The sequence below is a fragment of the Schistocerca gregaria genome, chromosome 5, assembly GCF_023897955.1.
Source record: "Schistocerca gregaria isolate iqSchGreg1 chromosome 5, iqSchGreg1.2, whole genome shotgun sequence".
NCBI classification, from domain to species: Eukaryota; Metazoa; Arthropoda; class Insecta; order Orthoptera; family Acrididae; genus Schistocerca; species Schistocerca gregaria.
The window spans coordinates 671,345,271-671,372,785 of record NC_064924.1 but is presented as its reverse complement, the minus strand read 5'-3'; the positions used below and the strand labels follow the sequence as shown (position 1 = coordinate 671,372,785).

Below are 27,515 nucleotides of genomic sequence, written 5' to 3'. Positions count from 1 at the left end.
AGATACAAACATATTTCCTTTCACTCCCAAACCAAAAGCAGGTGTTAGCAGCACAATTTTACCACTTTCATTTAGGACCAGAAGTTATTACTCTGTTCTGGTAACATCTTCGACTTGATGCGGCGTATTTATCTATTTTGTATAACAACTTGCAGTATGTCGTTTCAGTGTAACTGCATACTGAAATTTTATCACAAACATATCACCATTATCATTAAATGTCAGTTATTAATGCATCAACAATATTAGCTTTCAAGAGATACTATGATATCCAAGGCAGGAAGCTAAAGAGTCACAATACACACTTTGCATAATGAATAAGATTATGTATTATGGAAGTGCAGGATGAAGGTGTGTCCCCCATTGTTTGCTGATTTTTTTCTATCTTAACATTTTTGACAAGTATGGTCCAAAATATTCTGAGTTATTTGCATTTCCATCCGATTAGACAACAAAGGATGAAATACATATTTGGCTGTTTATTTGTGAATATGTGGTGATTTCTGAGTGTGTGGTTAACCAGGGTTGCCAGATTTTCAAAAATAAAAAACAGTGTTCCCTTACCATTTTTTAATGATCATCTTTTCCAGCTCATATTGGTACAGTTACACATAAACTAAAGCAGGGACTTTTGTGACATTAATACTTGTTCTTTGAGTGCCACCTCAACACAAGACACCTTTTTATTCATCTTGGGTATTAATGACTGCTTCAGCTGTAATTAGTCCTTTATTACTGGATCACTACCGGTTTCATGGCACTGACGGAAAACAAATGTTGGGTAAAAAGATTTTGAGCTTTTCCACTCAAATGTTTTAGGCATATCTTCACTTGAAGATGTAGCTTTCAGTGGCACGAAACCAGTAATGATCCAATAATAAAGGACTAAATACTGCTGAAGTGGTTGTTAATATCCAAGATGACTACTCAAAGCTTTGTTTGCCCTATCCACAAGGTTCTCTACATTTTTTTAATAAATAACTAAGTGAAAAGCAAAGTATTATAAAATACTAAATACATATTGTAGTTATTATGATTTCATGTACTAAAAGAACAAAATATTACCTTTAGATATTTAGTTCTTCTGCATAGGAGTAAATCTTGATGTATTTGTATCCAATTTTTCTTCAGTTGTATTTTGTTGATAGCTGGGTATAATTAACAAATTTTGTAAAACCATTTACAAATTTATAAACTTGAAAAATATCTTCTCTTATGGGCCATGTTAAATCTGACATTTTTCGCAACATTAAAAGAAAACAAAAAACTGGTGACTGAGTACAGAAGTAATGGAGGGGTTTAATCAAAGCAAAAAGATGGATTGTCTGGCAACCTTTTGTCAGGCAGACAGCTAAGAGGAGAGCTTAAATGTCTGTGAGTGAAACAAGGGGCAATAACATTCACTCTTCCTTGTCACAGATTAGATTAGATTTGATTAGATTAATGCTTGTTCCATAGATCATGAATACGACACTTCGTAATGATGTGGAACGTGTCAGGTTAATGAAAGATGTCTGTACAAGATATTACATTCCACAAAATATTGCATGACACTAATGCTTAAGTTATTTTTTTCCCCTCCCTTAATTTATATCTAAAATTCAGCCAATGAGTAGGAGGAGTTGTCATCTAGAAATTCTTTTAATTTATTTTTAAATGTTGGTTGACTATCTGTGAGGCTTTTGATGCTGTTTGGTAGGTGATCAAAGACTTTTGTGGCAGCATAATTTACCCCCTTCTGTGCCAAAGTCAGATTTAACCCTGCATAGTGAAGATCATCCTTTCTCTTGGTGTTATAGCTATGCACACTGCTATTACTTTTGAACTGGGCTGGATTATTAACAACAAATTTCATAAGTGAATCTATATACGGTGAGGATCCCTAGATCCTTAAATAGATGTTTGCAGGATGACCGTGGGTGGGCTCCAGCAATTATTCTGATTACACGTTTTTGAGCAATGAGCACTATCACAGTATTCAGACAAGAACCTTCTGTGTACAGTGTATCATGGACTTTTCGAACCATACTTACAGTATGGAGTGACTGTGTGGGGAAACTCAAACAAACAAGAGACAAAACGAGTGTTCACATTACAAAAAAAAAAAAAAAAGCAATTAGGACCATTTTAAGAAGAAAGACCTCTGAAACTTGCAAAAACTGTTTCAAGAATTTAAATATCTTAACTTTTTCATCGTTGTATATATACAAAACAATAATGTACATCACAAAAGGTAGTGAGGGCTGGATTACAAATGCTAGTGTACACACCCACAATACAAGAAAGAAGAATGAAGTACGGAGCATATCCTACCGACTGGCAATGCTAGAAAAAGGACCCCAGTACTTTGGTATCAGACTACTAAGAAGTCTGCCCAAAACCCTGAAAGATAGTGTACTTCACAATGACTTTCCAAAGAAACTTAAAGGTCTTTTATCTCACTGAAAAAGAGTTTTACAGTGTTGCAGAATACTTATGCCATTAAATTTGTTTATATTGTTACTCATTATCAGTAATGTAAAATGTAAGCTAAAGGTGTAGAAAAATAAGTGATAAGAAATGTTAACACTTTGAGATGTCCTATATTACACGTACATTTACTGTACACAATGTAATCTTACAGGATCAAATAAAATTCAATTCAATTCAAATCAATGATAATTTGCTTTCCCCTCTCTGAGAGATAGCACAACAAAGCATCCAAGTTTTCTAGAAATAGCTGGAAATTCCTTGAGGGGGACCTATATACTGTTACAATTATGAAAGTGCCATCATTTAGTTTTAGTTCAGTGGCACATGCCTCCATATGTTGCTCTACACAAAATTTTTTAGTTTCTAAATGTTTTGCGCTGTGGAAGCTTTTGACATATATGGCAACTCCTCCTCTCATCATATTATCTCTACTTACATGTGTAGCTACTTTGTACTCATTGATGCTAACCTTTTGCATATCAGTGACAATGTGATGCTCAGACAGGCATAGTACATCTATTACATTCTCAGTTTCTATATCTTCTAAACCAAGCAGAAGCTCATCAATTTTATTCTTCAATCCCCAAATATTTTGATGAAATATACTAACATTTTTCATTTTACTTTTGTGAGTATCTTGAACTTTTTTAACATCTTTAGTATTTGCCTGGCTGAGTTTCCCACTGGACACTGATCTTACACTAAAAAAGAGTTACCACCATGAGATGTAGTTCCTCCCCCCTTTAAATTTCCTGTTATCAGCCCAGCCAGTTTACCCTTCCCCTTCTTGTTGAGGTGTAGGCCATGTCTAATATAGTCCCACCTACAGAGTGAATCAACAGGAACCACACCAATGTGTGACCCCACATCAGATACAAGTAGCCGTTCCAACTCCAAATTAACTCTCCTGCCAGAAGAGCTGAAATGAGGCCGGTCGTGGTGCTCCAGAACCGACACAAACCCAACACTGGTATGACTCGATGCCGATGCAATATTTGCCAGGTCACACTCTATGCTGTACCCCGGATCTCTGTCAGTACTGTTGCCCGGCCCACCCACAATAACCACGGTATCTTCCTTAGTAAAGCCTCTACATAGTGAACCTAAATCCTCTGTAACCTGCTCCAGTCCAGCACTAGGTTTGAAAAAACTTGTGACCTGGTGTTCTGACCCTAATTCATCCTGCAGAAGTTGGCCCACCCCCCTAGCATGCGAACTACCTAGCAACAAGACTTTCTTTCTCTTTGCACACTTCCCTACCTTATTCAATTTGCTGCTGAAAGCTTGTTGAGCCCTGTCTACATCTACTTCTGTGAGAGGCTCATCAGTTTCCGACTGAGGCAACAGGTCAAACCTATTTTGTACATTAATAACAAAGCTGTCAGAAGAATTTCTTGGCCTGTTCCTTATGCCTGTTGCCACTTCCCATCCCTGTTTACCCTTCTCCCCCCTTAACCTGCACAGTTCTCGTCTAGCCTCATCTAACTCAGCCTGAAGGGCAGCAATTTTCCCCTCCTGTTCCACAATCTTTCTATCTCTACTGCAGAGGCTACAGAACCACTGATGAGTCTCGCTCATTTTCCCAATTCCCACGCCACTACAATCTCCCCAATGAAAAAAGTTACTACATCCATCACACCAGACCCCGGAGCTAACGATTCTACGGCACGTCAGGCACTTTACACTCGTGGTACAAATCGATTTTCGTGACAGAAAGACAATTAAGTTACCGGAAAACAATGAAAATTCATGTACAAAAAAGTAGGCCTACTCGCGACAATGTAAACAATGGTTCAGAAGTTTCTTACTGGAAATTACTTAAGAGATGATGATACTCTACAGATATAAAGGGGCAGCAAACGTATTTGGCACAATAAACTATCAGTAAATGCACTTAAAATTACGGTATGAAGCTTAATCTGAAAGCTCAAAAAGTTTGGCCTGGACGCGATATGTAAACAAAACGAACTTTGCGTGATTACTGTGAAAATACGCGAGTCAGACAAAAACTTTTAATGGTACGCTTGAAGTGCACTATAATTAATGTAATAAATTAGTTTAAAGTGTTAGAAACAGTTTATTACTACTAAAATTACTTATCTTGTACGGGAGCTGTGACTCAAACGTCCGTATAGCAGGCGCAGGGCAACCAACATATATTTGGATGTTTATATCTATATATATGAAGATCATAAAGAGACAAATAATTCAAATGTTACAATGAGTGACATTTCTGCTGCATCATGTCCTAACCAGATGCCTTCAACGGCATGGCCACACTGAATAGCATGGTAGCGGTGCTACTATTATCATGTTGTTTATGTTAGAGTCTCCTGAAGGCTTTCACCACTGATATGTGGTTCACTGACATTTAATAATAAGAAATCATACTGAGGGTGACAAGTTTGTGATATATCTTCAGAGCAGCCAAAACATTAATAACCTGCACAGGGATGAAAAACACCACTTTTTGATTTGCGATCCGGTTCTGACTTTCCATTGGTCACTTGGCTAGAGCTTACACAGCATGGTGGGGTCACTTTACATCCCACATTATTTCCGTTCCTGCACAAAAATGTGCCTCAGTAGCCATGTGGATGCCTCAGCAGGGCATGTTCTCTGTGCTTTCCGCCATATAGCTAAAATCTGTTACACTGGTGCAACATTGTGACATGATTTTTCAACAAAATGGTGCACAATGCCATTTTGTGAACAATGTGAGGGATTTCTTAGATCAGAAGTTCCCAGACCACAGGACTGAAACAGGTAGTCCATCCATTGCTTGATCCTCTAGAAGCCCAGATATTACACCACTTGATTTTTTTCTGTGGGTGTTTAGCAAGAATCAGGTGTACCAGACACCAGTTCATAATCTACCAGATCTGTGCCACTGCATTCATAAAGCTATGCAATGCTTGGAGAGAACTGGAACACACATTAGATGGCTGTTACACAACTAACAGTATGCATATCAAGGAGTATTAGGTGTGTAAAAAAATATTCTGTGTTACCGTACTTGTAGAAACCTACTGGCAATAAGTATCTCAATTACTTTGTGTTACTACATTTCATATTATTATATGTTTAACCCAGACACCCTCTATTTTGCATATGTATGGGCCTCAAACTCCAAACTGCCTCTTACTTTCTGAACATATTTTGGCCTTGTTTGAGAGATGATTAAAAATGGTGTGGTCCTGGAGGGGGCCTCTACATCTTGAGGCCCCCCAATGATCAGAAGCCCGGGGCAGTTCACCCCCTCTTAATCTCTCGCTGGTTTTTGCTCTGCAGCATGGATCATCCTCCATTTCCTTTCAAATTTTTCATGCCACCAAAGTACATACACAGACATAATGAGTATAACAAGAGATTTTTAGCAATGCTACTTACTGCAGTCATTAAGAGATGTTTTCGTGTTCTAAATTTTCATTTGTTTATGGGTAGCATGCAGTGATATATAAGAATAACTTCACTAAATTATTCATAAATTAATTAATTCCACAGGACTAAAATATGACCCAGGAAAATGTAACTCACTGACAGTTAGCCTAAATACTTCACTGTTTTTCAGAGTTAAAATGTTTTAACAGAAGAAGACGCTAAAAGTATATAATTTCATCTTTTTTTTTTTTGGAATGGTCCATTTTTATTCTACTGAGTTAATTATGAAAAATGCTTTCTATTCATCGGGATTCAATCAGGATGGTGTAAAAGTATGTAACATACATCTATGAAAAAACTACAGGAAAATAATGAAATAATCTTAACTCTTGGTAATGTTGCAAACAAAATATATGAGTTATTCAAGTTACATTTGTCTAATTAGTTAGTCACAAATTAACAGCTGTGGGCATAATGAGAAATTATGCCATAAAATAATAAAAGGTAAAGAATGTTTGCATGAATAGTTGGGCACATTCTGTTCAGTAACTGATAAAACAACTAATGTTCTCCAAAACTTAATAGTAAAGAAGTACACTTTAGCCAAGATTTTTTATTAAGTGGAGTTATTTTACTGTGAAATGAGTCTAGGGAAATCTCAGATGAAAGAACAAACAACATTTATATTGCTGCATGCAGCTGTATTTCATTTCAAATGAGACACAGGAAAACAGTAGACAATGATAGAAAACAAACTTATTACTTCTGTGATAAAATTTATATGTTAATGACATTAATGCACAGCTTAATATGCAATGAATTCTTGTATCAAATAGCATATACTGTGACAGATTAAATGCAGTTATATAATGTATTTTCTTATGTATACATAATATTCAATTATGATAGTGCCAACAGCAAACTCTCTTAATATTTCTCCTAGAAATAAGGCAAGTATCTTGTGTTTCAATATTTGTAAATGATGAACTTTTATTGAAACTTTTGCTTCTGCTGTAAAAAGGCAGGTGTTTCACTGAAACTACTGCCACTCCTGCTTTATCTTCAACTGACTAAAAACTGTAAGAACCAAGGGCACATACCACACGACTTGGATACAAAACTGAAAACCTATGACTGTCTTGCTCCCTTTATTATGCACGAAGCTGCTGTTAGGCAATCCTCCCATCTGCCTTTCACCAGCCATATTGACTTTGTAGTTACGGATGCTCTTGTTTGATTAAAAAAAAGTATCACAGTCACAGCTATTACACTTGAATTCCATTCATAACCAGTATAACTCTTAATGATATTCCAGAGCTTTTTTGTACAGCTACTCATTATAAATTGAACAAAGTCCAACTACAAACTAACTCTGTTAAATTGATCTACATTCTGAAACAATTTACTGACAATGGCTGAAACTGATTTTTGTACTAATATTTTCTCTACAGCAATCAAATTTTTGAAAAGAAACATCTATAGAAAGCTAAAAAGATTCTTAAAATGGCACAGTATAATTACATTTCCCATAACTATTACACTGTTCTTACTATTAGCAGCATGTACTTATACACTGAAGCATGAATTAGACAAAAAAGCACTTACATTTTAATTATTAGAAATTTTAATAAAAGTATACAGTCTTTTCCAGCAGATGTGTAGTGAAAATAGATCTTAATGAAATTAGAAAATTCCTAGTACAATGAATGAGCTACACTTTCAATATGGTAGGTGAAATTTAGGTTTAAGTCTTGAGAGGAAAACTAATTCTTCCCAGATACTGAATAGTGACAGAACATCACATTCCTTAAAATAAGAAGGTAAAGATGTTCACTTCTCTGTACCACAGAAAAAAAAAAAACAGTGATGAGAAGTAAACAAATTAATACCTGTATCTCAGCCATTACCTAGGCACCAGTATCTTACAGAGTGCTGTATGATCCTCATGTTCCATGGAAACCTAAAAATCTGAAAGTTTCCACTACCAAAAATGGAAGAAATTCTGCATTTACTGAGACATGCTGAACGATTTTTTAATAATAACTTTGTTATAAACATCAGCATTTTGAATTCGATGTCAAGAGAAAAGGTTAAATTTTGAGTATATATTCTGTCATTAGTAGTAGAAGGTATGTATCCAGGCAACATAAAAAATATCTGAAAACAACTGCACTGGTGCACTATCAAATTGCATTGCAAAAGGAATGTATTATGATGCACTGCAAATGTAATTTAGTCTATGTTAGCTGGAAAGAAATGGATCAAGTTTTAGGTGCCTTTAACAAAAACATCTTATCTAATGCTGGGAATTAACTTCTGGATACATACCTGTCTACAACAGTGAACTATTTAAATGTCCTTCGTAAACAAATTTTGTGCAAATTGTCAAATATATATCAATATTAACCTATGGAGTAAGTATTTGTGCTTCGTGTTTAGGAGAGAGGAAAAACTTAAACATAAAACTCAAACTGCTCTTCCATTCTACATGTACCAACAGTAAAATCAATGTACACCTACATAATCTGCAGGGACAAAATTGGTAAAACAATTTTGTCACCACTGATAAAGTACTCTTATAATCAGCAGTATGTGGCACCAAATGATTTCACTGAATCCGTATGAAAAATTGTTCAAAAAGTCACACTGCGACCAGGTAATCGACAGAATTTTAAATAAATTGTCTGTCACAGACAGTCTGTTTGTTTGCAACCACCACTCAGCAATGGTTCCTACGTTGCCACCTCACAACGGAGCCCCGACTAGCACCGCTAGTCATCATCGTCTTCTCGGGACTCCGGTGAGAGAAGCTCTAGCTAGATAGCGTTGAGAGGTCGGCGTGAGGAAGTGTGGTGAGGGGAGTGGTAGTCATCTGCCGGGTCTCGCACGGAATGGTGCTGCCGGTACCTCTCCTCACGACCTACAGGCGGCCCCAGAGACAGGCCCGAAGGTCCGGCAATGGCCGCACTTCTCGCCATCGACGGCCCGTACTGCACGTGTGGCACAAAAGTAGGGTCGGGTCGGCGTACCGGACGACGGTGAGTACGATCGCGCAGTTCATGTCCCACACGTGGATGGTTGTGATGGGATTGTTCGTGGTGCACTACACGTTCGAGATGTCCAGGATGGAAATGTGTACGATCACGGTGTGGGTCTTCCAGACGGACACTCTGCAGCGGTATTTCGAGGAGGTCGTGAAGGTCATGTTCGTGGTGGGAATGGGTGTGGTGGTATGCTGCTGCCAATGGAAGTGGTGCTATTCCATCATCGTACTCATCGTACTCGTCGTACTCGGAACGGTCGCGCTCCAACCTCGATCGGCCGTGTTGGTGCTGGTGGTACACTACTGCTCCTGCACACGTGAAAAGGAAATCGAGTCATTAAACAATATTATAAAATAATTCAGCTTAAGGACAGAATGAAATACTTTAAAATTGTTCTATTGTGAGTAAACGGAAAAAAATATATTTGAGTTATATATACACATAATGTAGATAATCACCCAGGTGTTAAATATTTGTTCTGGCACTATGAATATAGTATTTATTGACGGCTCAATAATATTCAGATACTAGTTTGGGACCCAAATACTAAAGAACAATTTTTCCATAAAAGGCAGCATCTTGAGACCTGCAACTGTTGATCAATATAAACAGAACAGTTTTCTGCATCAGTCACTTATTTATTTGGTCACTATGTGTTTCGACAATTAACCCTGTCCTCCTCAGGTGGAGAATTGTTTACTTACATAATTGGTGTTAGTGAAGAGCACAGGCACCTTTCCACAGCAGCAGATCAAGCGTAATGTATGTTATGTTGAGTCTTTTGCTGACGATAAAAACCGTTTCGTAGGAAAGGCACCATCAAAGTTAAAAACAAGAATTTGTAAGAGTAAGTTGTACTTACACAGGAAGCAGAGATGTAAAAAGTCAGTGTACCATTACAAGTTGCAATATTTTTACAAGTAGCAGCATACAGACTTTTTTATGACTCTACTTCCCATGTAAGTATAAATTATTCTCAAAAATTCATGTTTCTTAACTTTAAAAGTGCCCCTTTTCTATAAAACATAAAAAATAAATTTATTTGTGTAGTTTTTATCATCAGCAAAAAATGCAACATAACCTTGGTCTGCTGGTGTGGAAAGGCATCTGTACTCTTTACTAACATCAACTATGTAAACAAACATTCCTGAAACTGATGTTTAGAACCACTGAAATGCTTAGTGGCAAAATATATAAGTGGCCGATGCAGAAAACTGTTTTATTTATGCCACATACTACAGCTCAATGTAAAGCTTGTCCTCTCTTCCAATACTAAAGAACAGAGATGAGAAATGAAAGATAGAGAGGATAGGTTGATTTCAAATTAATAAGTTCGGCTCACCCAAATGTGCTGGGCTTAGCATGAAACAGCATAAGAGACTACAAAAGATAAAAGTAAAACAATCATACCAGTTTCATTCATATTTGACTTGTGAAGTCTCAGTTTCGGGCACAAATGCCAGTAGTTGTCATTCTTTGGTAACTGCTCCTCTGATACGCAAACATTGCATTAGAAATGGAAGAGAAACAACAGCTATGTAAAATAATTGAGGAAATAACAGCTTTTCTTTCATTAACCCCCTAAGTGAGTTTCCTGCTAATTTTAGTAGGTTAGTTAAACATAATTATTAATAAACTTTCTACAACTGCTCCTCTTTTTCAAAGAGGAGGAAAGTTCTGCTGTAAGGTAACAGTTATGGATATGGAGAGGGCTAGTTGTTACAGGAAGATTTAGGAAACAACAACCAAGTCCCAAACTTCTTCATGCCTAGTCCAAGTCTTAACAAGTAGTAACGGATATAGGTTTTTTAAAATAGGAACCCCCATTTTTATTACATATTCATGTAGTAATGTGAATGTTTTAGTTGGGCCACTTTTTTCACTTTGTGATAGATGGCGCTGTAATAGTCACAAACATATAAGTACGTGGTATCACGTAACATTATGCCAGTGCGGGCGGTATTTGCTTTGTGATACATTACCAATTTCAGAAAAGGTCGATATTGTGTTGTGTATGGATATTGTGATCAAAATGCCCAACGGGCGTGTGCTATGTATGCTGCTCGGTATCCTGGACAACATCATCCAAGTGTCCGGACCATTTACTGGATAGTTACGTTATTTAAATAAACAGGAAGTGTTCAGTCACATGTGAAACGTCAACCATGACCTGCAACAAATGATGATGCCCAAGTAGGTGTTTTAGCTGCTGTCGCAGCTAATCCACACATCAGTAGCAGACAAATTGCGCAAGAATCGGGAATCTCAAAAACTTCGGTGTTGAGAATGCTACATCAACATCGATTGCACCCGTACCATATTTCTATGCACCAGGAATTGAATGGCGATGACTCTGAACATTGTGTACAGTTCACCACTGGGCACAAGAGAAATTACGGGACGATGATAGATTTTTTGCACGCGTTCTATTTAGCTACGAAGCATTATTCACCAACAGCGGTAACGTAAACCAGTATAATATGGACTATTGGGCAACAGAAAATCCCCAATGGCTGCAACAAGTGGAACATCAGCAACCTTGGTGGGTTAATGGTTGGTGCAGCATTATGAGAGGAAGGATAATTGGCCCCCATTTTATTAATGGCAATCTAAATGGTGCAATGTATGCTGATTTCCTACGTAATGTTCTACCAATGTTACTGCAAGATGTTTCACTGCATGACAGAGTGGCAATGTACTTCCAACAAGATGGATGTCTGGCACATAGCTCGTGTGTGGTTGAAGCGGTACTGAATAGCAAATCTCATGACAGGTGGATTGGTCGTTGAAGCACCATACCATGGCCTGCACATTCACTGGATGTGACGTCCCTGGATTTCTTTCTGTGGGGAAAGTTGAAGGATATTTGCTATCGTGATGTGATCCACTGACAATGCCTGAAAATATGCATCAGTGTATTGTCAATGCATGTTCGAACATTATGGAAGGCGAACTACTCGCTGTTGAGAGGAATGTTGTTACATGTATTGCCAAATGCATTGAGGCTGATGGACATAATTTTGAGCATTTATTGCATTAATGTGGTATTTACATGTAATCATGCTGTAACAGCATGCATTCTCAGAAATGATAAGTTCACAAACGTATGTGTATCACATTGGAACAACCGAAATAAAATGTTCAAATGTACCTGTGTTCTGTATTTTAATTTTAAAAACCTACCTGTTACCGACTGTTCATCTAAAACTGTGAGCCATATGTTTGTGACTATTACAGCGCCATCTATCACAAAGCGAAAAACATGGTCCAACTAAAACATTCATATTTCTTTACATACTACACGAATATGTAATAAAAATTTATGGTTCCTATTTTAAAAAATGCAGTTGATATCTGTTTGACCTATGGCAGCGCCATCTAGCGGGCCAACCATAGCGCCATCTGGTTTCCCCCTTCAAGCCACACAAGTTACATTCTTTGTAGTTTGTGTGTGTGTGTGTGCGTGTCCACATTTGCTATGAGGGTACATGACATAATTGAAAACGAATGTAAAACTATAAGAGTAATAAATGAAAAAGAAATTGAGAAATTCAAGAAATATTTATGAAGACAAAAAAAAATGACTCTGAGCACAATGGAACTCAACTTCTGAGATCATCAGTCCCCTAGAACTTAGAACTACTTAAACCTAACTAACCTAAAGACATCACACACATCCATGCCCGAGGCAGGATTCGAACCTGCGACTGTAGCGGCCTCACGGTTCCAGACTGTAGTGCCTAGAACTGCACGGCCACTCCGGCCGGCTTATGAAGACAGACTAACAAAATTTTCAGAATACATTTGATGTTAATGGAAGTTATACATATCTGTAGCACAACCACAGACTGCTTTGAAAACAGTTGTCCACAAAACGTAACCTGCGTAAGTAGATCAAATGCTCCCAAAACCAGTTTGCAAATGGATAAAGAATTACATGTAAAACTAATAGAAGACTCTACATAGCATCAAGAGCCACGAATCACATTACAAAATGTATATTAAAATTACAAGCAAAGTCATCAAAATATAGAAATGTTTGCACTTTTTAAACAAACATATTCTCTTCCAGGAAAAAGACAAGCCCTACTTCAAGCATAGCAAAAAAGAGACAGAAAAAATGCACAATGTCAGAAAAATGAAGAAATTCGATTTGCATGGTAGGGAGGTGTATGTAGCAGTTCCATACCGGTCACACTTCAACAGGAACTCGAATCAATCAAACATGGTGAACCACAGGTTTATATTTTGGTTTTTGTGTTATTTACAATCTACAAAAATGATATTTTGCTTGTATTCTAGTTGATGTCCATTTCTCCTTTGATACAAGGATATAAATAAAAAATAGTACCAGTCTCCTTACTGAAAAGACAACTAATTGAATATTTGAGAACATCAACAAATAGTTAGGGACAAACAGATTATCATTCAAGTTTGGAGAAGAGCAAGGAGATACAATTCAGTGCATTTCATAGAACTCCACAAGCTATGAAATTCACGTAGTACAAAGTGTTAAACTTTTTAGGACTATATATATCATTCCCTATATGTAAGCCCCACACCTTAGAATTAATTAAATGTCTTAGTTCAGTTACATTTGCAATAGGCATGATTAGTGCTATAGGTAATTTAAAAAAATGAGGGAACAGTTTTGGTCTGCATGGTTATGTTCAATAAATGAGTTACAGATTCATGTTTTAAGAAACTTCAACTTACATGGATAATATTTTCTGAATTCAGAAGTGGATTGTAATAATTATATATGGTGTTAGTTCCAGAAAGTTCTACAAACACCTTTTCCCCTTCTCATTATCAATAATTCTCTTAAAAATAGTGAAAAAGCGTACAAGGTCTAAAAAGGATGTCTACAACGACTTCAGTGGTAGTATAGACAGGAACTAGATATATGGGGACATGTAATGAACATTACAGCCACTTTCAAGTGTCTTGTGGGTAATGTGATGGAATTTAAGACTGAACAAAAGGACCTTCTTTTGGGCAACTCCTACTTCATAGAAACTCTTAAAATTGATATTTTATAATTAACATTATAACTGTAATTATGTGAGATCATTTCAATGTATTGCATTTAAATAAAATGTATATCTTTGAAATCTTTCTATATCACAGGGACCTTGCTCCACTGGATCCATGGAACACAACTAACGTAATGTAATGTTAATGTATAAACTGCCTCGTATCACATCCACTACGTTTTCCTTGTCACAGGATCTGCAAAACACGATGGATAAATGAATCAATAAATGAATCACCATCATACTGCAGTACAGAAGTAAATATAAATCAAGTTGATTGTGGTGTTTGCTTGCAATAATCTTTAATAATTTTCTTTCCTTCTCTTTCTCCTCCACACATATTTACAAATAATATCATTATTTGTGCATTTTGCTTATATAACAGTACATATGATTACTTAAATAATATTAAAGTGAGTCTTTCATTTATCAGTGTGTCAGTATATCTCACAGAAGAGAGACAGGAAAGAGTACCCTCACACACAGAAAAGCCTGTAAAGAATGAATGAAATATTTTTAACTGTTATCTTTGAAATCCTCATTTGTTCTTCTAAGGCACGCACAGTAATTTTGTAACTTATGAATGAGGAACTGTTACACATGAAACCTCTACACATCTAATGTTCTACTGATTACATCAGTAGTTAATACACATGAGAGAGAAATGGTCAGCCAACACATTTATTGCAACTGCCTTTTGCAAGAGTGTTGAATGGGGTGTCCTTAACAGGATTAGTTAATACCCAGATGTACATGGGGTATTTATTGTTTAAATGAGGTACTGTAGTCTGGCTTGGAGGCTGGGGTTCATGACAAGATCAAAAAGTTCAACAGAATGGGTGAGAATTATAAAAGGAATGCCAAGCTCACTGTAGTTCCCTTTTCTGGAACTGAACTTAAAAATTGATATAACTTTGAACAAGAATATATTCATCCTGGCAAAAGATGGGGCAGTGCCATATGATTAAGTGGAAATAACTCTGCGTTGAGTTAGAGTTTGCATCTCAAGTTCCAGATAGAATATAGTGATCTAACTTCAATGCAATTAATTCAACTTTACAGATATCTCACATAAAAACCACTTTGACAATATATTTCTTTACAACAACTTTTATGCGCAAGTTGTTGAGCTGACTGTGGATTAATTATTGAATTTACCTGCCTTTGCTATATTTTAAACAGTGTGTCTTTTCTGAAAGTCCAATTATTTAGCTCCAGCCTCTTAGACTGTACACACTAACTTGAAGAGTTATTTGGTTGCCACTTCCGTCAAAAATTTTAGAAATTCCAAACAAATGTTATATATACCTTCTGCTTCATTTGTTTACAAGTATTTAAAAACACTTAAAACTCTGATTCAAATACTGGAACTCCGTACCTACTCCAATTTCTGGTTTAGCACACCATCAAATAGTTGTTCTCTTCTCATAGAGACTTTCAATGTACTCTTTCCACCTATCTGCTCTAGTATCTGTGTGCTCTCTTAATGTTGATGAGCTGCTTTTAGTTTCAGTGAAAGTTATCTAGAGTTTTTTTATATGATGAATCTGTCTTCCTGATGACTGTTTCCTTTCGGATTTCTTTACCTTTTCCCTGTATCTATTTTGCTTTTGCTTCCTCACTCTTTTTATTAATTTCATTCCCAAGTGATTTATATTGCTGTATATCTACCTTTTCCGGAAAATTTTTGTCTTCTTTTTTGTAACTCAATTGAATTATTTCTTCTCTTATCAGAACCCAAGGTTTCTTTGCCTTTGCCTTTCCTGCACTGGTGTAAATGATGGTCCCACAGATCCTGCAGTGCAGGCAGACCCCCATACTAAGGGAGCCTCTTATTTTGGGTGAGGGAGAGGGGGGCTCAACTGTCTTTAGTGGTTTATTTAAAAATGTATTCTTATATTCAGTTTAGCCATGGAAACTCATTAAGGAGAAATGGAGTGTGCTAGCAAACACTTCATACCTTTCCTTGTTTAATGTTAACATGTAAGTAACAGTGTGTGTGAGCCAGTGTTGCACACAGTGCACAGACTCTGCCAATGCTATTTTTCTACTCAAGCAGTGGCCTGTACACCAGCTAGCAGTTTTGAATGTGTTACCTCCTCCAGTGTGCATTTTCTTCAATTGTTATTGAGAACAATAGGCTCTCCTACAAATAATGACTTGCAGTTTATTTATTTATTGCATGTTTGTAATACATAAAGTGTTACAGTGCAAGTGATCTGCTAATAGAAAGTACTAACAGTGCAATGGTGTGTGTTACAGAGCAAATTAACAGCTAACAGAAAGTGACTCTGACAGTACAATGGTGTATCAGTTATCTGTATAATGCAATTTATTCCCTCTTCATTTAAGTTGTGCAAGCATCAGGGATGAAGAAGTTAGAAAGACAATGGAGATAGATACAATCTTCCAGTGATCAGCAACATGCCCAGAGTGGATATGTATTAAAATTAGTAATGAAAGTGAAAATGGAGAAAAGTTTGACAATTTAAAAGTTGAAAGTGTAAGTTAATAAAACGGCAAAAAAGAATGGGGGATGATTCTAACAGTCTGGAAGTTCATAAAAGATGTGATACAAGCTGTGGAAATGAATTGGATGTAAATTCTAGTGAAGCACAGTTTGAAAATGGGCCAAGAGCAACAGATGCAGATTTGCCACCAACAGACTGTAATTCTCAATTTCGAGGCAACTGGCAAAATGCACCTTTCAGCACTGTTAGAGGATTATTCCAAGGTAAACTAAATGAAGAAACTAAACTAAAAGCTATAAATAGCAGCCCATGACAACCTTGGGCACCTTTCCCTAGACACACTATGACCAAAACATTGTTTAGCTGAAATTACTATTACAACTACACAAAAACAGATCAGAAAACTGAATGGCTTTGGCTATACCACTCCCCTACTTTAACCTCGTGGTGATCACTGATGCCAATGATTCTGAACGAATAGTGCTCTATCTTCTGAGTCAGTGAGTCATGGAACTGGCATGTTTCTTCTTGTTGTTTTGAATCCTTTGCTATGTCTTGTGTGATTGTACATTAATAAAGTGCATTTGACAGTAAAAGATTGGTTATTTATACCAGTGTATTTCATCAGCATCGATAGAAAACAGACACTGGTAACCTCCAGTTCTGTCAATGTGCTTCAATTTGAACATTACTTATTACTGGTTTCGTGCCAGCTCAAACAGTGACTCAAACCTCTAACATTCTCGACAGTGTAAGATGTCACTATCACAGAATTGGCTGTCAACTGTGAAGTGCAATGTTTTTCCATGGGTGCTACCAATACAATGGAATGCCCATTTCTCCAATGTTTACTCTGCCAGAACAGACAACTCTCACCTCTTTTGTCATGCCACACAGGATGCAACATACACCTGCCAGCTACTGGATTCTATTTTGCCAGGAAGTTGCTTCACCATGAGATTCTGGTTTCCTGTCTCTGTAGTTATTAGCTCACTCCACTACAGACCATTCAGCTGTACAGTTTCAGGGTCCACTTGCACAGTTCTCCTTTTCCCAGTATGGTCCACAGTTACATGTGTCACACACCTTCAATGCCTACTTTCTTGCTGATTGCACTCTGCTGTTTAATGTGCCCACTTCTGCACCAGCCAATGGAACACTCCAGTCGACAATGCCAGGATACTCCTACATCTATCTGACCTACTGCACCATCTTTCTGACCTACTGTACCACGCAGGCATCAAGCAATGAACCAGCCACATTTCTGTCCCACTACTCAGCACTCAATCGTTATTTTATGCCTGCCACTGGGAATCCATCCGCATCCGTTGTCGATACTTCTGTGGCTTCGGTGTCACGTTTTGCTCGTTGTCATGTTCTGCTCCCTCCTATGCAGACCACAGACAAAGATCTCTGGAAAACCCAAGTCGGCACTGGTGCTTTTGTTTCACCCATCTTGCTTCATGATTCTTCTAAGCCGGCCATGCTGTGTTCATTGTGTGGCCACGCAGGCACCTTCTGCACACTAACTGTTAGTGCTGGGCATCATATAGCGCCAACACACGTCCCGGACTTTCATCAGAACATTTCGCTCACCACCAAACCCTTGCGCTGTCCATGCCCTACCAACTCTGCCACAAGCTCTACCTCCAGGTCATTTTCTAAAGCAACTGCCAATACAAATGGGTAACCCCATGATATGGTTACCTTGGTGGACAACTTGTTGGGCATATACATTATCGTAGACAACGGCATTAGTTTTGTTTGTTTGGTGAACCATCTGCAAGAGTACCCTGATCTTATTAAGTGATTTTTGCAAAACCCACCCTAGCATAACAAACACACTTCTGTACGTGCACTCCTCATTGAGCGTCTTTCACATATGCCAGCAGACAAGAGTTTACGTGACAGAAACCCTACCCAGCTGTCAGGTCATAACAGAGCTCATGTCAGAGTTAGGGCTCAGGGCATTGTGATTGGTTAAGCTGCCACAGGAACAACATTTACAATTGCTTCATCACACCTCATCACCACATGAGGATAAACAATGGTTGGCTGGCCAAGCACATGCCGTTATTCAGCACTGCTGCCAACTTCCTCGGTGTAGTGCATAGTCTGCTACTGAGGTCAGTATGCCAGTGCACATACTTCCTCCGTCAGCTGGCAGATGTTGGGGGCGGGCACACCTTGGATAATGCAATGAACTGTACTCACCTAGTGGCTACCAATGAGACCGTCAGCTGCTTCTCGTCGAACTTCCCTGACTACGACAGAGCTATCGGGTGCCCTTCCTCCGCTCCCCACTCACACCATCGCAAGGGGTGTAGTGGTGACTCACTTGCAGCACACTACCCAGTATATTCTCTATGCTCATTCCACAAAACTTTCAGGGACACTGCCCACAACTGCCAAGCACCCTGTACATTTCCAAATGCTTCACGCGGACCACAGAAGAAGCTACGGCTCACGAGGATGACATAAAGCACCTACAGAAATTGCATTCTGTTCTATCCTATACTCCATGACAGTGTCTGTATGCCTTGGATTTATGCTCATGTTGTCATTTCCTTGTTGACACTGGAGTTGACATTAGTGTCGTTCCATTCTCATGGCCGCGCGAGTTGGCCGCGCGAGGTAGCCGCGCGGTCTGTGGTGCCTCGCCGCAGTTCGAGCGGCTCCCCCCATCAGAGATTGAGAGTCCTCTCTAGGGTGTGGGTGTGTGTTGTCCTTAGAATAAGTTAGTTTAATTAGTGTGTAAGCCCAGGGACCGATGACCTCAGCAGTTTGGTCCCATAGAACCTTACCACCAATTTCCACTCTCATGCACTATGGTGGACATGATACCCACCAAACTTTTCCTTCAAACGGAAAATAAATCGGAACTTTGCATCGATAGTATGGACATTTTAGATATTAATCTCATCCCTGGTGAACCATTTGTGTGACCAACATCAAAGACCCAGTACTTGGAACTTATTTCCCGATTCACTTTGGCTTGTTACCTGACCTCCTGTTGTCTGCTTTATTGCACCATACTTCGGGTACTCATATTGTGTGTTCAGCCACTGCATCAGCTCCCTCTCCCCCTCATCCCCACAACAATACTGACACAGCTTTCACTGAGCATTCTTTTCTCGCAAACTGCCTCGCCGCTTCTGTCACTAGGCTCAGCTGTTGATGACCTTCGTGCTCAGATTACAGAACTGAACTGCACCATGTTGACAGCTACACAGGCCCTCACTGATGTGAAACACCTCATATGCCACCTGTCTAAGCTGTCATATTGCAACACTAGTGACGAACCTCTTGTGACTTTGGCACACCCGCTTTCACCAGCAGAGACGGCATCTCAGTTTAGCGACTCTTGTGTGCTATCATCTCCTGCTTGAGATGTCCTCTTGTCATCTTTGTTAGTTCAAATGAATGCTATTACAAATGCAATGACACATAAAAATGTCAAAAAAGAACCTCTCCCTCCTATCATGACCTCGAAGTGCATCTGAAGCACGCCCCACCTCCCTCCACACAAACTGCGCCTTGCTAAGACTGCTGTCGATGAACTCCTGCATGAATGCATTGTTCAGCAAAGTAATTGGTTTAACCCATAGACTTAGTACCCAAGAAGGATGGCACACTGCACCTATGCGGTGACTATCGTTGTCTCAACGTGTGTACTGTAATAGACTATGACCATATCACCCACATTGAAAACTTCGCCCAAATACTTAGTGGAGCACATATGTTCAGTGTTTTAGACTGCAGCTAGGCATATTTACAAATACCTATGGAACAGAGCGAAATAGCAAAAACAGCCTTGATCATCCCCTTTGGCCTTCACAAATTTTGTTACATGCCTTATGGTCTCAACTTGCCAACATTTCATAGACTCACTTCTCTTTAACAGCTCTTACTGCTAAAAATACTACTGATGGCCTTGGGAGAGCCAGTCCTGACAAAACTCTACCATCTGGTGAGCAAGATGTATGAGAAAGGCGAAATACCCTCAGACTTCAAGAAGAATATAATAATTCAAATCCCAAAGAAAGCAGGTGTTGACAGACGTGAAAATTAGCGAAGTATCAGTTTAATAAGTCACAGTTGCAAAATACTAACGCGAAGCCAACCTCGAGGAAGATCGGTTTGGATTCCGTAGAAACATTAGCCTTGTGAGGCAATACTGACCATACGACTTACCTTAGAAAAAAGATTAAGGAAAGGCAAACCTACATTTCTAGCATTTGTAGACTTAGAGAAAGCTTTTGACAATGTTGACTGGAATACTCTCTTTCAAATTCTAAAGGTGGCAGGGGTAAAATACAGGGAGCAAAAAGATATTTACAATTTGTGAAGAAACCAGATGGCAGTCGTAAGAGCCGAGGGGCATGAAAGGGAAGCAGTGGTTGGGAAGGGAGTGAGACAGGGTTGTAGCCTCTCCACAATGTTATTCAATCTGTATATTGAGCAAGCAGTAAGGGAAACAAAAGAAAAATTTGGAGTAGGTATTAAAATCCATGGAGAAGAAATAAAAACTTTGAGGTTCGCCAATGACATTGCAATTCTGTCAGAGACAGCAAAGGACTTGGAAGAGCAGTTCAATGGAATGGACAGTGTCTTGAAAGGAGGATATAAGATGAACGTCAACAAAAGCAAAACGAGGATAATGGAATGTAGTCGAATTAAGTCTGGTGATGCTGAGAGAATTAGATTAGGAAATGAAACACTTAAAGTAGTAAAGTAGTTTTCCTGTTTGAGGAGCAAGCTAACTAATGATGGTCGAAGTACAGAGGATATAAAATGTAGACTGGCAATGGCAAAGAATGCATTTCTAAAGAAGAGGAATTTGTTAACATGGAGTATAGATTTAAGTGTCTGGATGTCGTTTCTGAAAGTATTTGTATGGAGTGTAGCCATGTATGGAAGTGAAACATGGATGATAAATAGTCTGGACAAGAAGAGAATAGAAGCTTTCGAAATGTGATGCTACAGAAGAATGCTGAAGATTAGATGGGTAGATCATGTAACTAATGAGGAGGTATTTATTAGAATTGCGGAGAAGAGGAGTTTGTGGCACAACTTGACAAGAAGAAGGGACCGGTTGGTAGGACATGTTCTGAGGCCTCAAGGGATTATAAATTTAGCATTGGAGGGCAGCGTGGAGGGTAAAAATTGTAGAGGGAGACCAAGAGATGAATACACTAAGCAGATTCGGAAGGATGTAGGTTGCAGTAAGTACAGGGAGATGAAGAAGCTTGCACAGGATAGAGTAGCGTGGAGAGCTGCATCAAACCAATCTCCGGACTGAAGATCACAAGAACAACAACAACAACTGCTGCACATACCTAGATGACATTATCATTTTTTCCTCCTCTGATGAAGAACATAAGCTACACCTGCCCACAGTACAGGACTTGGTAGCATGTCATGGAGATGAGATTAATCACGATAAATCACAACTTCGATGGATCTCTGTTACCATTCTTGGGTACACCCTCTCTTGTGATGGTGCAAATCCTCCATAAGATCAGGTCGACTGCATTTGCGACTTACCAGTCCCAGTGAATTTTCATGAATTGTGCTGGTTTTTATGGAGACTATCAATTTTTACAGATGCAATCTGCTGATGGTGGCAGCTATTCAAGCCCCTGTTACTGATGCATTTGCTGGCAAACAAACTGCCAGTAATCAGCAGGTAGAGCGGTCTGACAATAGGCTGAAAGCTTTTGAGAATCTCAAAACACCTTTGAACGTGCAGTCACTCTTGCACACCTCATGCCAGAGACTTGCATCTTACATGACAGAGGCAAGTGATTTTGCAATAGATGCAGTTCTTCAACAGCACGTTGATGATGCAACTCAGCTACTCTGCTTTTTCCAAAACGTTATTTACTGCTCAATTGAGTTGGTCGCCTTTTGACTGGGAACTTCTTGTGGTGAACGGACATCAAAGGAAGGAATATAAAAATTTTTACAGAGCATTGTCCCCTCATGGGCACTACTCTCAACCCTGCCATTTACCTTTCTCCACACAGGTTTTGGATCTCGTCTTTAAGCACATAACGGACATCTGATATATCTATGGCTCAGAAAATGTGGTGGCTGACTATCTGTCAAGTGTCAACGCTATTTCGTCTCCTGTTAATTTCGACAAACTGGCCTGCTTACAAGACAATCATATCGAACCTGAGAACCTATGCGAGGCCTCTTCCACTACCCTACAGATAGTTCCTTGCAACCTACTGGGCACGGTCAGCCATTATGGTGGGATATGTCCATGGGTGTCACTCGGCCAATTTTCCCAGTTGCTTTATGTCACCAAATTTTTGCTGCTTAGCATAATATTTCACACCCTGGTGCTAAGGCTACTATGCGTCTTGTCAAAGAATCGTTTTTGTGACCAGGCATGAAGAAGGATTGCTGTGTGTGGCCTCGCACCTGTGTGCCATTTCACCACAGCAAACTTGGCAGACATACACAGCCCACTTTAGGCAAATTTGACATCCCAAGAGGCCATTTCTGACACGTGCACCTAAACCTCGCAGGGCCATCACCCACATCTGATGGTTTCAGATATATCTTGTCCATCTTCGACTGTGTTACTCTCTGTAGCCTGGGCATTTGTTAATCCCTGGACAACTAGATTCAGGTGTCCTACACCCATTGCCACCAATCAGAGTAGGCAGTTGGAATTACTCTATTGTTTAACAAACTCTGCAAGCTCTTTGGTGTGGATATATTCCATACCACAGTCTACCACCCTCAGGGAATGGGCTCGTCAAGTGTTAGCACAGGACTCTGAAAGTTGCCCTCTTGTTCCATGGTGGTCAGTGGGTTTGACGCCCTTCCATGGGACATATTAGGAATATGCACAACTTATAAAGTAGACATCCAGTTTTCTCTTGCTAAGGTCCTATATAGTGAAACTTTAGTCCTCCCAGCTGAGTTTGTGGACTATGCTACAACTGTCAACCTATCTGCCCTCCCCACTCTTGTTGAGCCTGTCCAGTCACACATAGCTGTTATCCGTATGCCTCCTCCACAACCACATACCTGTCCCAAGTTTTCTTGCATTCTGCTCTGGACTCATGTGATTTTATTATGTTACATTATGCCAGAGTCAAACTAGCCCTACAGCCACCCTATTCTGGCCCACATCGGGTACTGGCATGCATGGCCAATAGTATGGACATCGTCGGCAGTGTCCAGCATCAGACAGTTTCACAACCAGCTGGGACAGTTGAGGAATGCATCCCACAACCATCTGAGTTGAGTTCTCCACCACTGTGTGATGGCACCGAACCTGCACATGCCACCCCTCATGTGCCAATCAGATCTCGTGTGAGTTGAGTCTACACCCATCAGCCATTCAGTGGTTTGTTGCGATGATTCCCCTCCCTTGCCTCACTGAGACGCCCATTCTCCCAGGGTTTGGGGAAGAATGGCACAGGGCGCACAGGGCACACAGGGAAGTGTCGAGATGTGGGATGGTAGATATAGATATTAATGACTGGAAACATCTAAGCAAGAAACTATAGCCACACATTTAAATGCATGAATTAGTTAAAGTACATGGAAACATGGCAAAACAATTAACATGCCTGTCAGTGAAGAGCATTACCAAATGAAAGCTATAATATCTAGAGTACTGGATGTAACAAGTATATTAGCTTTATGTCAAACAGCTTTCCACAGCCATTATAAATCTGATATAGGGAAACAGAATGGCAATTTCTCAAATATAACAGAACTTCTCTCCATATATGATGCTCTTCTCAAGGTATATCTTTCAAGTGAAATAAAAACTGAGACAAAATATATGAGCCCACAAATTCAAAACGAGATTACATGACTGTTAAAGGATCATTGATGAAATTAAATAGGAGTTGTTCTTTTCACTTGATGTATCAAGAAAAGAAAAATTTCATTCTGTTGTAAGATATTTGCACTTGGATTTAAGCAAACCAAATAAAAGGAGTTTGAAATAAAGGAATCATTCTTAGGTTTCTGTAAGGTAAGGTGCAATGATGCTGAGAATTTAAAAAAAAAAATAAATAAAAACTAACTTAGAAGAGGTGAACATGCAACTGGTAAGTGCAGAGGTCAAGCATATGATGATGTTGCATCTATGAGAGGCAAATACTAAGGTTTGAAGTTGAGAATTAAAGCAATTTGTTCTAAATGTCAAGTTTATACATTGTTCAATGCATTATTTATATCTGGTATTAAATGATTCCATCACAGATGTTGTGGAACTACAACAGTTTTATGAGGAAGTACAATCCATTTATGCTTTCTTCAGTGCTTCTATGGTTCAATGGTAACAAATAAATGAAACTATTGCAACTGACAGGAGTGTTATAATGACTCTGAAGCTTATTGTGCCCAATTAGATTGTCTTCCAGATTTGATTCACTGTTGTCAATGAAACAGATATCAAAAAAATTTTGCAGTGTCTACCAGTTTCATTTTACAGAATAAAAATAAAGCAGAGAGGGAAGTAGTTTCTAACCTGATAAAAAATGGGGAAACTTTCAATTTTTTCCTGCCTCTCATATTTCAAAGCAATATTTTGGAAATGCTGCCCTAGTTTCCAAACTGCTGCAGTCCGATAATGCTGATATAGATAATGACTCAACTTCTTCAAACTGCAAAATACAACCTAGTCACTGAGAACAACAATTTTGAATTTGAAATAGAAGAAGAAAAAGTACTACTGGAAGCGCGGAGTGTTGATCCTAAGTTGATCTCAAAACATTCTCGTAAAGTGCAGGATTTTTTGGATGAGCTTTCTACAGCTCATAGTGTTGTGGATTCACTAGAGTCTTTTCAAATCAAAGTTTTCAATGCTTCTGCTGATATTGTAATTTGAGAATTAAACATTTTATCAGCATACAGAATGTTAATAATTATTTTCTTGCTTATGTCCCATTCATCTTTGTCAGTCATAACATTAAGATATTCATAAAAGAGCAGAAAAGCTGTTTAGAAATGTACAGATCAGATTTAACCATAAATCTTTCACATGAACTTATTAACCCGAAAACACTTTTGTCGAAAGAAACGTTGTCAATTAAAGAGCTTGAAAATTTTTGTTTGTTGAAAATATTTTTCTTGCAAGTAGTCCAGGTGATGTATACATAGTCTTCGTCTATACTTGACTTTGACACTTACTTCTGCAATAGCAGAAGGATCATTTTCTAAATTGAAACAAATCAAAATATTTATTAGAAACTCAATGTCACGAGTCCAGATTAAAAGATTTAACAGTCCTATGCACTGAACACAAAACATGTCATTCTCTTAACTGGTATAACATTGTCAAGAAGTTATTGAGTGACAAATGTAGGAGAACTGGAAAGACGTTTGCTTTAGCGGGTAGCCTCAAGTTACTAAAAGTACATCAATTGCATCAGATAGTAAGTTTATTACAGTTTTAACCTGAATTATGGTGTGTGAATGCCTAATGTTTTCATGTTTGTTCTTCGAAAGTTTTTAGGAAACAAGGGCAGGGTGGGGGAGTGTGGAGGAGAGTTGCATCACTGATTCTGTGTGCCTATATTTGTCTGTTCAACTTCTGTCATTGCAATTTTTGAGGATGTCCATTCTAGTTCACCTGAATTATTTTCAGTGGTATTCATTACAACTGCATCTGCAGCCTTAGAGAATTTCAAACACATGTTATCATTCCTCAATAACGAAGTATACCACTTCTTTAAACATTGATTTTTTCTGATGATTTTCTTAAATTTCTACCTGCTCCTCATCATTACTAAAGTGTGATACAAATCTATATTTGCATCTGGGAATGCCTTACAACCCATTACCTGATTTCAGAGTCTCTGTCTCAATAGGATGTAATCTAACTGGTAGCTTTCCATGGTCTTTTGCAAGTTGCCATGTCACCCGATGCCAATGGCAACATTCAGAAGCAGTATTGTGGGACAGAGTCTTGTTTGTTTGTTTTGTTTTGGGGCACAAAAACCTTAGTGCAGTGGGTCCAAGAAAACTGTCACTTGCTCATTCTTGGTGGAGTCGATATCATGTTTCTATGGGTCCCTGTTCACATCGGTGTGCCAGGAAACGAGGCTGCTGACGCTGCTGCCAAGGCTGCAGTCTTCTTACCTCAGCCTGTGAATACCTCTATTCCCTCCAGTGATCTCTGCGTTTCCTTATGTCAGGAGGTAGTGACCCTTTGGCACCGCCAATGGTCCTCCCTTGACGGCAATAAGCTTCAGCTTATTAAGCCCCTCCTGGCACCTTGGACGACCTCCTCTCGGCCCTCCCTCTGGGAGGAGATTATTTTAATTCCGCTGTGTATTGGGCACTGCTTTTTTAGCCATCATCGTTTGCTCAATGGCGCTGCCCCACCTCTTTTTACACATTGCGCCCAAATTTTAACTGTCTGCCACTACCTGCTGGAATGCCCATTTTTTTACTAACTTACATTCCATCTTGGATTTGCCATATGATTTATTAGCTGTTTTAGCGAATGATGCGCAGGCTGTCACCCACGTTTTACTTTTATCCTCTGAAGCAATGTGGTGAAGGCCATTTAATTTTTAGTTTTGGATCTCCATATTTTTATGGTGTCTTTTTTAGCCCTTTGTCCACGGCCTTGTTTAAATGTTTCCTATTCTTTCCATTGGGACTGACATATAGTCGTATCCCTTGTCTCTGTGTATGCCTTCTGTTGTTTCGACTTGGGCGCATATGAGAGCCATCAGTGTATACAAAGGTACTATCGCTAAGTTCCACGTGAAGGTTGTGAAACTTGAGGCGATAGACCAAGGCTGGAGTAGTGTCCTTAGAAAGCGAATGAAGGCCGAGGTTAACATGGACTGCTTCACGAAGCCAAGGTGGTGAAGGGTTCACACCCACAGGGAAAGTTGCAGGTAGCACAAAATTAAGCCACTGTAGCAAGTGGTGAAAGCGGATGCCAGGAGGTAACAGGGAAGAGGGACGAGCCCCATACTGCCTATCTAAGGAATCATCAAACACGGAGGGATAGGAAGGGTGGCCACACACGGCAGACAAACTGCATGCATACCTGCTGTGGAGGAAGTCACAGCTGTAGGACAGTGGTAGTTCAGCAGCTTCAGCACACAGACTAACAA

The 27,515-nt window shown here is 39.0% G+C and overlaps 1 protein-coding gene across 14 annotated transcripts in view; it reads right to left on the bottom strand.

Moving 5' to 3' along the window:
* Positions 1 to 6,533: 6,533 nt before the first annotated feature.
* Positions 6,534 to 27,515, bottom strand: part of LOC126272091 (voltage-dependent L-type calcium channel subunit beta-1) — a 2,208,268-nt gene continuing 2,187,286 nt past the window's right edge. For all 14 annotated transcript variants that reach the window (XM_049974664.1, XM_049974661.1, XM_049974653.1 and 11 more), the window contains one exon: positions 6,534 to 9,205. In XM_049974664.1, coding sequence (XP_049830621.1) covers positions 8,670 to 9,205 — 536 coding nt within the window. In that variant the 3' untranslated portion in view covers positions 6,534 to 8,669. The remainder of the gene's footprint in view (positions 9,206 to 27,515) is intronic.